The sequence below is a fragment of the Cinclus cinclus genome, chromosome 13 (assembly GCF_963662255.1).
Source record: "Cinclus cinclus chromosome 13, bCinCin1.1, whole genome shotgun sequence".
In the NCBI taxonomy this organism is placed as follows: domain Eukaryota; kingdom Metazoa; phylum Chordata; class Aves; order Passeriformes; family Cinclidae; genus Cinclus; species Cinclus cinclus.
In genome coordinates this window covers 12,300,914-12,313,069 of record NC_085058.1, presented here as the reverse complement: position 1 = coordinate 12,313,069, position 12,156 = coordinate 12,300,914, and the positions used below count along the sequence as shown (strand labels likewise).

Genomic DNA, 12,156 nt, shown 5'->3' with positions numbered 1-12,156 from the left:
GTAAGGAACAGAATGCAGGTGACCTTGCAGGAGATCTCAGGTTTTTAATGCTGTGATGAATGGCTGAGGGGGTTATGCACACTACCAAACTCCTTTGTGTTTTGTGCCGATGATCTTTACGTTCCTCTTAATGTGTGGAACATTTGATTTGTTTTTTCATTTGTCAGCAAGGAAATTTGCTTTTTCTTCTCTATCTTTTCCCAGCATCTTAACCATAGCTTGGTGGAGGAAGTATCTGCAGAGTGTTTTAGGAGTTTTCAGCTGGCCAAACCTGAACAGAGTTCTTACCTTAGCAACTCATTTATCCTTTGCAGACGATTCACGAGGAAAAGAGAGCTGCATCCTTGCACATCCATGGGATGAGTTTTCTTTGCAGCTCTAGTATATGATTATCTTCACTGCAGACTAGAAGCATATTCATTCACTGCATTCTCTGCAGACACCAGTGTTGGGAGAAAAGGAAATAAAAATGTGCAAGTTGCAACAAGATGTTTCAGTTCTGCATCTAGTCACTTTGAATGTTACTATTTTGACATTAGCAATATATTGTTGTTTGGGTAAACCGTAGAGTTTCCTTTTGCAAGAAACTGGCACACATTCCGCTCCTTTCTGATTTAAGGTCACTAAATAAGTTGCTAGAAAGAGGAATTCATATCTGAGATGAAAAGAAAACAGTGCATAAAAATAAAATTAAAACAAACAAGCAAACAAAACAAACAAGTAGCTCTCTAGTAAGCGTTCTGGATGGAAGGCTGGTTTGGGGAGGTAATCCTATGTGTATAAAACAGCACATAGGATTATTCTGGAGAGTTAGATCAGAGTCCGCAGCTCCTATACTCAGAGATTTTATATTGCATTTTTCTGAGGGAATTAGGTACCAGTTTAAGAGGATACAAAATCCTATTTGATGCGAAAGTGAAAGTGAGCTGTTTGGCCAGATGTATATACTGCAGGTGGCTGCAGTGGCAACCCTGTCACTGATCAGTACTTCAGAACAGGTAACAGCACTGAGTACAGTGCAGGCTAATTATCTAAGTGTTTATCCAGCTCTTTGGAATTCTTTTTCCATTATTAGTCTGCTACTGATACCTGAGCTAATGATTTTACAGTAGTGCTTCCACCAGCAGAGAAGTGCTTATCCTTTTTTATGACCCAGAGCGAAAGCTTTCTTGACTTGCATACTAGCAACAGCAGCATTAGGGCTCCAGAGCCACATCTGGAGGTACCATAAACAGCAAGTCTTCTTGGTCCTGAGCCAGCCCAGGAACAGGTGCTAGAAGCAGCATTTATCTTATTTTTCTGCCATTACCAGCCACTGCAGACTGGAAGCGCTCTCTATGGTCCATCTACTCCCTCCCCAAAATGTGACCCTACAGTCTTCAGCCATCTAGTTCCATCTTCATCAGCTGGAACTGCCTATGGCCAGGCACTTTCCTTGGGAGTCAGGGGGTACCAGCCAGAGCTGTCTCCCCAAACTCAAAGAGAACAGTTGCTTGCCATCTTAAATGTGGGAGTGGTTGGGGAACCTATTGCTAGAGTTTCAGTGAGACCGGCAGAAAAACCTTTCCTAAACTTTGTTGCTTGTGACCCATCTTGCAGGTGCCTATCTAGTTCTACTAGATAAGGTACTTGAGTATAATAAATGTCAATAATAATTAATGTTTAAACATTACAGCAGAATTGATAACATTACAATAAAAGCAGCAATATCTGGGATTTGTGAGTTACCAGGGCTTCCCTTCCACGGGGTAAAACTGGCATCACCAGGCAAGCAAGAGATCCCAAGCATGCTGTGAGGGGAAGTCACCATTGGGCAGCTCTGAGGTCCATGGTTTTGTGGATGTGGGTTTTAGTTTTAAGCTGAGAAGGCAGGTGGAGGAGAGGCTGAGTACAAAAACTGGGACAACCTTGTGCTTAGGAGGCAGGCCGTTGCCTAGGGTCTGCTCAGGCTGCTGGGCACGAGGAGGGCTCAGGAAGGGTGTGCAGGCACTCGGAGGAGCCGGTCCGTGCTGGGCCAGGGCACTCCCAGGCCCAAGGGCCGGGCGTCTCCGGCCGGGGGAAGCGGGGGCCCGGCTGCCACCCCCGGCCGGCTTCTGCTCGCCGTCCTGCCTCCATGTCGGGCGAGCATAAAGAACCATGTCATGCTTCAGCGGGGAAGGGAGGGCCGGGCGCGACTGAAGCGCTCTCTGCTCTCCTATTTTCATAGAAACCGATCTGTGTACCTAGAAAATAACAGGAAGGGAAAGCGCGGGGGGAGGCGCGGGCGGGGTGGGGGGTGGGGGGGGATAAGAAGATCCTGTTTTCGGTCGCTGCCCGAGGAGTAATTCGTCGGAGACGGCTCCATATTCCCGGGGCCGCGGCGGCTGCGGCGGGGATGGAGCGGGCGGCGCGGGCGGCGTAGCCCAGCGCGCACGGGGGGGCCGCGGGCAGCGCCGCGCCCGCCGCCGCCGCGGGGCGAGGGCTCCCCGGCCGCCCCCGCCCGGCCAGCCCGCTCCCTGGTACCGGGGGCTGCTGGGGTTGTGTCCAAGGCCTCCCCCTCCCCCGCGTACACACTCACACACACAGACACACGCACACACACTCACACTCACACACACACACACACACACACACACACACCCCATCTCCTCCTGCCGCCGCCGCCGCCGCCGCCGGAGAGATCGGGGATCGCCCGCGGCCCGGCCCCGCTCCTGGCTGCGCCCCGTGCCCGGGCGCATCGCACCCCGCGGGGGCTCGCCCGGCTGCCCCCGGGGCGGCGTGCGGGAGGGCGGGGGGACACACGGCGGCTCCCGCGGCGGCTCCCGATGGCTCGTCCGCGGCCCCGAGAATACAAGGCTGGAGACCTGGTGTTCGCCAAAATGAAGGGGTACCCGCACTGGCCGGCCCGGGTGAGTACCGCGGCGGGGGCGCCCGGCCCCGCGCCGCCGCCCCCCTCGCCCCGCGGCCGGGCGGACAGCGGCCGGGCCGCGGCCAGGACCGGCCGGAGGCCCCGGCTCCGGCCCCGCCGGACGGGGGGCCGCGGTGCGCGCCCACCCCGTTATTATTGTGCATCTTTTCTTTGATCTGTAGATTTCTCCCCGGCCCCCCGGGAGGAGGAGGAGGAGGAGGTGGAGGAGGAGGAGGAAGGGGGAGGGAGGGGGGCGAGCGCGGGCTGTACCTGGGTTGTTATCGCGGGGAGGAGGCTTGGGGAGCCGGCAGCCCTGCCTGCATGAAAACGATGCTGTTTATTATGCGCCCTCCCTCGCCCCGGCCCCCGGCTGGCCCGGGAGGCTGAGGGGGCCCCGCGGCCCGGCCCGGGCAGGGCAGGGCAGGGCAGGACAGGACAGCGCGGCCGCCGCCCCGGCCCAGCGCGGCCCAGGCACGGCCGGGACAAATACAGCAACGCTGTGGGCCCGGGCACCTGCGGGAAGGGACAGGGACAGGGACAGGACTGCAGGGGGCGAGGCCCCGGGTGAGGCTGTGGCTGTGCCCAGGGAGGTTGGGTGAGGTGAATCGGGGTCTGGCTCTGTGGCAGCCCCCAGCCCTGGTGCCACCCGCTGCACTCAGGCTTTTTGGGTCTCCCGCGCCTCCCTCCGCACCTTTCCCTTTACTAGGTCGTCTTTCTTTCACAGGCCCTTGTCATTTTTTGTTTTACACTGCCGTGATACGACAGAGGTGCAAAGGCACCGTGGTCATTTGACGGTCAGATAAGCGCTGATTGTACTTGAACATCCATTTCTGGTGATGCTACAGTAACGCAGGGCAGAGCTTTCCCTAAGGGGTCTGGTCCTGGCACGCTGACATGACCTGTCCCTTCACTCCTCTTGGGTCACTGTTGTGTAAACTCACTAACACGTGTTGTGGGAACTCTTGGCAGGCATCAAACAGTGAGTCTGTATTTACTTGTCTTCCCCGGCCTTGCTGGGATGATTGGGTAGTGCTTCATGCCATCATTCGCTAGTCAAGGAAAGTTGCAGTTCTTTAGAGACTGTGAAGAGCATGAAGATAGTGAAGAGCTGTATGCAACCTGCAGGGAAACATGGATGAGCAGGGTAGAGATGGACTGGACTGACATTTAGCATTACCCTTGCCATGACAGCCCTGGAAAAGGATGGCTGTAAGTGCTGGAAAGGTGTCTTGAGCAGAACTGGGAAGCAGAAGAAGTGCTGTTGAACAGCAGACACTGTGCAAGGAGGGAAGGCCAACACAGCAGGCTAAAGCAAAGGTTGATGAAAAAAGAATAGCGACAGGGTTCTAAATATCCAGAAGCCTGGTAATGAGGTGGTGCATGCAATTATTTTGGCAGAGCAGGCTAAAATTAGCATGCAAAAGGCCGAACATAATCAACAACGGGTTGTGGTTTTGTAATTCTATCATTATACAGGTTGGTGGATATACTACCTAAAAAATGGCAATTTATGTCAGCAGAACAGCATGAGACACTGAAAACTGACTTCTTTCCTACCTCTGTCATGGTTTAATTTACTGTGAAAATTTTAATGTGAACAGTTGAGACCATTACCACATTGAAGCATGTTAATCCCTTTCCTTTTTGAGCCTTTGTAAAACTCCCATTTGTTTACTCAGAAGCAGAACAGGGCCTTTTGTTTTAAATGGCATTTTCTTTCCTTTCAAAAAGATCATTATTTGCTATGCAGCTGGTCATAGCTTTTGACTGGGTTACTAAATAGCTACCTGAATGGCAATAATATCCAACAAAGTACATCTTGACTGGGAAAAAATAGGTGTGCTGTTCACATAACTCACTTCCTTTGTGCAGACTAACAGGATGTAAAGTTCAAGTGAAGACGAAGCAGTCTCTAGTTTTAACATGATTTAGCAAGTAGAGGCAGAACCTGTGGAGAGCCCAGAGTCTGCCATCAGGTAGGAAGAGAGCTGTCACGAGGGGGGAGCATTAGGACTGGGTGTTGGTTCAGCAGAGTGTGCACAGAATGTGCTCCTGTGCCTTGTGATGCTGTTACATACAACTTCATGGTAGATCAGGCTGATGTCTGCCTGAACCTTGTTAAAATTACAGTTCATGCCATCTTTGCTTGGACTTTTCTTGTCTTGGTTGCCAAGTTTTTCCTGGTGCACACTTTCTTCAATGAAGGAAAAACCTAGTGAGAACATTAGTCTTTATTTTGCCTCTCAGTAGGCATTATGGCATACAAATAAGGAGAAAAGAAATATTTGAGTTGAGAATGCAACTCAGATACTTTTGATTAACTGAATGCCTTTCATCCAGGGCATTCACTTGCTCCCAGATCCTTGAGTGGTTGCTAGCTACTTCTGTATTCATTATGCAATTAATGTGTTTGATCTTTGTATTCTCATAAAAAACTTACATATTTCATGCTAATATAGTAGCTTTAGTAATAGTATAACAATACATTTAAATGGCAGTGTTATTGCTCCTACCAAGCGGTGTTTGGCATCAGTGAGACCTTTGGCATGAATTTCCTGTCTAGGGACAAACTTCTTACACTGTGTTTAATAAACCTGCGAAGTGTTAGAGCAGGACAGAAGTGATCTGCCTGCCCTTTAATGAAACACACAGACATAACTGACCTGGCTCAGAATCAGCCCTGTATTTTTGTGCACATGGGTAGTGTCATGCAGAGGAGGTGCCTCAGACTCCAGAGGTTCCAGCAGCAGCTCAGTGACTCCTGTCTCTCACAGGGACGGGGCTTGTGGGCTCAGCCAGCTCCACATGCCCCAGCACTGCAGAGAAACCCAGCACAGGCAACCCTCTCAATTCCTATATTTGCTTCCCACCTCCTCTCTTTGGAGCTATGTTGATCCAGTGATCAGTAAGAGCAAGCCTGACAAACCTGACCTCCATCCCTGTGAGTAAAGAGAGAAAAAATATGCAGAAAGTGGCAAAATAGTGATGAAACTCCAGGGCACCATTGGAAAATTGTGTCTTACAACTGATGGAGTGCTCTAGCAGTCAAACTGTATTTAACATTTTTTGGATTGCTCTAGAATTCATTTGAGAAGGATGGAATTTACCACACTTGGTCAAAACAATAGTGGCCAGATACCCAATGGCAGAAAGAGGTCACTTAGGTCTTATTACCTGGAAGGGCTGCTTTGCATTTTGGTATCACATTTTCTTGTGCAATGGCAAAATTTCCTTTAGCTTGACTGAAGGACAACAAGTAGGTTTAGAATTGTATTGAAGTTTAGTAATAATGGAAATACAGTTTGGTTTAACATGGTTTTTATGTTTGTCTGTAATGTCTGTTGTCTTCAGATGCTCATCAGAAATGCAGAATAACTGCAAACTGGCCAGGTCATCAATCCAACAAATAAGCAATTGTGTATCCAGAGAGCATTCAAAAATAGAGGGAAGATGACATTGTGGTTAAAATGTAGAAGATAAGAATTTAATTTGTTGTACGTGTGTTGAGTGGTCTTTGCCTTTGAAGCACTAAATCCCCCTGTGTCTTACTTCCTTGTTTGTAAAAGACAGTTAACAGCTCTTGTCCCTTTAAAAAGGTGTTGTGGAGACAAAATCCCTAATATTTATGAGCTTCTTTGATACTGCTGTGATAGGAGCAGTATTAGCACACACTGACAGAAAAAATCTCTTTCTTCAGATACCCTAGTTTATCTAGGATAAATGTCCTGGTTTATTGAGAAATTGCCCCTTGAATAATCACTCAGATGAGATAAAAGGGAAAAACTAGTGGTAGATTCAGAAAGATCAATAATGGTGTTTGTTTTATGAGTGACCCTGAAGAAACAATAGGCACTTAGTTGCTGAAATTAGCTGCTGATTTAAAAATAGGAAGGAAGCTGTTAATGCAACTGTAGAGAGCAGAGAAAAAGTCTGGAATGACCTCAATAAAATAAGAACATGCCCAAATAAATGGCTGATGCCATTATTGAACAGAAGTCTGGGATTGTGCAGCTGGGGAGACAAGAACTGGATAAGCAGCAGGAGGTTGTGTAGGGATGGCAAGCTTTATTTGGTAAAATACAAGAGACTCAAGCAGGTAAGACAATGTATTTTAATGTAAAATGCATGGATGTTTAAAGCTGTTTAGAACATGTTGTGCTGGGAGGAGAACACAACCTTTAAAGTGTTGGTGTCACACCATTATGAAGGTGTATCTACTATCTTGTCAGGGCAAAATTCCTGTTTCCTGGACTTCTGTTTGTCTTGTCCATTTCCTTTATTGCTACTCTGAATTAACACATACTTTAACTCCAAATTTGCTACTTAGCTAACAATACTCCTATGAGTGCTACTGTTAAAAAAAACCCATCTGCCAATAGCAATGGCAGAATGGGGTTTGGAGCACATCAATATATTAGTTGCAAATGGATGTGAGATTTTCAATATATTGCTTAGAGTAATACATAGTAAATGCTGTCATTTTAATGGGAACTGCTGTCAGTGGCAGGCTGAGCCATCATAATGTAGTGATTACATGGTAGTTTTTAGCTCAGTATTTTCACTATTGTTGACTGTGTCCCCCCCTCCAACAAAGCATGGAAGTAAGGCACCTGAAAGTATGAACTAAAATAATTCAAGGGAAGGGTTTAAAAGTAAGCTTATACCTAAAGACTGTGTTAGATGACAGATTAGAAAAGCTCATAGCACTGTGGTATCCTAATGTAATATTATGTTAGACACTATGAGAAGAAATTACTGCTACGGAGTAACAGAAGACTTTCAGTATCAGTTAAAAAAATTTCAAGGTTTTTTTTTCAATATTTTGGACACCCCTATGCAGATATTCTAATAAATAAGCCTCTTTCATCCAGTTCAGTGAAATGTGGATGGAGCCAGTGGGTTGATTTTGGTGGAGGTGGAGGTGTAGGACCAAGGCTTATGTTCTGACATGATTTGATAAAATACAAGGTACAGAAACAACTTTGGTCTGTTATAATGGCCAGTATGACAGCTTGCAAATATTGAACTCTCCAACACATCATAGAAGAAAGGTTCTGGGTTTTAAGCGTTTGATATTTAAAACAGACCATTTGTTTTTGTATTAATATAAGAATAAGGGCAGGTGGGTTTTTCCCTGGCAGGGTTTATCTTTTTTGGCAAAGAATGACAGACAAAAATCAGATTAGATCCAGAAAACTTCAAAGGGTCCATCGAAATAGACAACAGATCTTTCTCTGTGTTTTTCTGCCAAAACTTGGTTTGCAGTCTTTTGAGCTTTTCTCCTTGGCCATTTGGGACCTGTCCAGTCCTTCACCATGTGCTTTTCTCCTTTCCTCCTTTTGGTTGCTCTGGTTTATTACCTCACTTTTGCCATGTTACTAAATATGAGTCCCCTGTGACTTCTCCTTTACCAACTCAGAGCTTCTTCAGTCTCTCTTCCTCTTTAATTATGTACCTCACTCATACATCAGTCCTTGGAGATCTGCAAGCGATTTTTCCTGGCGGGTCTCTGTTCCTTTCCGAGATGAGACATGATTTGCTGATCACTGCAAAGGTCTGTCTTATCCTAGGAACTGATGGTGAGGTTGTGTCTTCTTCAGGAAACACTTCCATGAGTTCTGCTGTGCTGAATGGGAAAAGAACACATTTATGGCAATGAGTCCTTTATGGAATTGTCTGTACTTTCTAATTCTTCTGTACCACATTGACACATGTTGCTTAGACAGCACTTAAACTTACTTGCAGATACCTGGTGTCCTGGTTTAGGGAGATACCCTAGAGCAGGGGTGAATGCATTTTCAGTGACTTAATCAATTTATTGAGTGCTGGTTCCTTCATTTCCTAAAACAAAAATAACAAGGAGTGAGGTATTAATTCTCATACAGTTTGGAAAGTAGGGAACTTAAGTAGCTGATGGATTTTTTCTGTCCTCCTGTAGTCAGCTTTAAGTGTAAATTTAAAAGATTTCATCTGAGGATTGTAGCATAAAATGTCATCATTTTTATACATGAGGTTGAACCATAGCTTATAGTAAAATCTTTGCTCTTGTTTGGCAAACAAATAAATTTGGGGCCAAGTTGTTTTATGTTTGTTGCTAGCATGGCAAGGGTATATGGGGAAACATCTTTAAAATTCAGTTCTTTAAATCTCCCTGTTGTTTTTTTCCCCTCTTAAATTAGTTTAAATAATTAGCCCCAAATGTGCAAGTCTGATCTTTTTGTGTAGATAACAACAGATGAATACATTTTCTCCTGCAGTGTCACAATTTTAAGTCCAAATGAATCTAACACAGAATAAAGACTGTTGTCTCAGAAGTGTTGAGGCAATAAGCAACTAAAGTTTTTTATACCCATATTCTACAGAGTTTTTGTTAGATATATTTCCTTTTTACTTTGAAGCCACTGAATAACTTTCATCAACTGATCTCATGCAAATTGTTGGATATGTATTCTGGATGAAGGAATAGTGCCCCCTTCAGTACCCCTTCAGTAGCCTGTCATGTCAATCTGTATGTTGCTACTACAAAAAGATAGGAGAAATATTAATTTCCCCTCATTAATTGACAGATCTCTTTTTTTTTATTGGTGAAGAACCTTTTAGGACCCCCAACTGGAATGAACTTTTTCTAGACAGCAAAATGAAGACAGAGTTTTCAGGTTTAACTCTTAATTTCCTGATTTTCCTGTCATAATACCACATTAACAAGTCTTCCTGCACTTAGGATAATAAAAATCTTGTAAGCAAGTGACTGCTGACAGTAAGTATATACAATTGTCATTTGAGGATAGATGAAAGGACTTCCTGGTAATGCTGGGGAAGTGATAACAATGGGGAGAGGTTGGACGTTTTAACTGGTTTCAAATGGTGATGCCTGAGCAGTAAAAACCTTTCCATTGTGTACTTGAGAGACATCAGGTAGAATGAGGCTGCCTGAGGCCTCTCAGTAATACTCTAATTTGATGATAAATATAGCAAAAAACACTGGGAAGTACTGTGTGTGGAGCAGGCAGGAAGAGGTTGTGGAGATGGCTTTTTAAAGGTGTTAGAATTAGCTGAACATCAGTACTGTGCTGTTTCTTTAGGCACCTTGGTACTTTTGAAGGCTGCCCCTGTGCCATCCATCTCTGTTCCCTACCTCCCATGGATGTGTCCGTGTGTGTGCAGACACACCTGTCCTGTGCACAGGTACACATGCTCCCCTGGAAAAGATTAGATGATTAAAACACAGGTGTAGCACATGGCCAGAGCATCAGCTGACTCTGGACTCCAGCAGAGGCAGCATCAACAGCCAGGAGTTGGGCTGAAGCACAATGGAGCTATGAGAATGAACCATTATTTGAAAGATTCCAAGAAGTATTTGGCAAACAAGACAGTATCATGAGGTAAAGCTTTTAAAACTTAAAGAAGGAAACAGATCCCTGGTTCCCCCTCTTGGGAAGGTCTCTGCCATACTGGCTTTGCACATCTGAGATTGTTTCATTCATTTGTGTAGCAGCCAATTCTAAACCTGATACTGAAATTGGATATAATCTGCAGATTCAGTTCATTTTCCTCTCTTCTACTCAGACTGTTTGACATGACAGGCTTGATAAAAGTTTTGCCTGAACGGTATATGAGACCAGGCTTTGGGGATTGGTTTTGTTTGTTTGTTTGTTTGTGGTTTTTTGGTTCTAGAAAACAAAAGGAAGGTAAGAAATTTGAGTAAATACTGCAGCATCTTAACAAAACAATGAACTTCCCATGTTATGAAGTAGTTCCTATTGCCCCAGTCTGAAGTTCCCCATCCTTCAAGTGGTCTCAGGTCAACCCAAATATTATCCTTGGCATCAGTGTTTCTCCAAAAAGACACATAATGTCCTTGAATTTCAGAAGGATTTTATCTCTGCCTCCTGGCCTTTTGTAAAGCTCTGCTGAAATCTGAAAATGCCTTCAGAGTCAACATAAAGGGAGGTCATGACGTACTCTGCTCTGGGCCACACAGATCCCAGCATTAGAAAGGACAGGTGTCCATAGACTTTGGTCTCTGCCTTAGAAAAGTACATTTAAATCTCTTTCAGCTTTCCATCAGCAGATTGAAAGGTTAATTAACATACATCTGTAGTCCCGACAATGCAAACTGAAAACAACTGTTTATTTTGCCTTGCAGCAATGTGTAAAAAAACCTAGAGAGAGGCTGTTTGCCAGCTCTGGTTTGGCTGCTTGAATAGGAGATATCATATAAAAAAAAAAGAGAAAAAAACAGGGCAAGGAATATCATAACCAAAGAATTTCCTTAAGACCATCAATTAACAAAATGTCCTACATACAGCAGAGTAAGTAGGGCCAGAGAGGAAGGAAAACTTCCAGGCTGTAGGGACCTTACAGGTGTCACTGTGGTGTCACTGATGTCAACTAGGAAATAGTGTGTCAGCCTTTAAAGTCAGGAACTTTGTCCTCCTTGGGCTTGGAAGGCACCTACCTAAGAAGCCACTTAAAATACAAAGAGTAAAACTACACCAAAGGCAATGAGTAAAAGAAAATTTAAGTCTGGGAGAGCTCAAGATACAATTGCACAATAATGCAAACCATTTCTGGGAATCAATCCCATATCAGACTGGATTACTGAATGTACTAAATATAAGTACATATTGAAACTTAATAATAACACAGGGAGTGACCTTACAGAGAGGTATAGCATCGGTCTGGAGATGCAATCCAGGTGGGAGAAGCAGGAAAGTGCAAAGAGAGGAGCAAAAGCTGTAGTTGCAAAGGGCAATTCTGGAGTTGCTGCTATTTCCTTGATCTGCTGATGTGTTTTGAGTACAAAGTCATAGGAGCAAAAACTAGTTCTTTTTTTGCTAGTTTTTCTTCAGCTTCACAAAACTTATATTTTACAGCATTCACACCTCCATAAAGAGTTACTGTCAACCCTTTCTTTTAATTCATGGAGGAAAGTGTATCTTCCTCACCTGGAATCTCTTCCACATGTAGAAAACAAGAATCCAAGTCTCCACTCCTTTTACCCTAGTCTCTAACCCGTTGTTTGGTAACTAGGAGGCAGTTCCTGTAGCTCCTCTTCTGCTTAATCCTCTGGGAAATGTTAGGATATAGGGCACTTACAGTTCACCTTTTCTATGGAACTGTGGGTATCTTCTGTGGGATGGGAGCAAGGGAGGGAGGGGCCCATGGAGCAGTGTTTGGACTCACATGTGCCATGGGTTGTCTGTCCTGACATAAGGTGATGCCAGAAAGAGGATCACTGTACCTCATGAGATTTGTATCCTTCCTTC

At 45.1% G+C, this 12,156-nt stretch overlaps 1 protein-coding gene across 1 annotated transcript in view; it reads left to right on the top strand.

Annotated features, from left to right (window-relative positions):
* The first annotated feature begins 2,794 nt into the window (after positions 1 to 2,794).
* HDGFL3 (HDGF like 3) overlaps positions 2,795 to 12,156 on the top strand; it is a 35,785-nt gene continuing 26,423 nt past the window's right edge. The window contains exon 1 of the mRNA XM_062501538.1: positions 2,795 to 2,888. Coding sequence (XP_062357522.1) covers positions 2,805 to 2,888 — 84 coding nt within the window. The 5' untranslated portion in view covers positions 2,795 to 2,804. The remainder of the gene's footprint in view (positions 2,889 to 12,156) is intronic.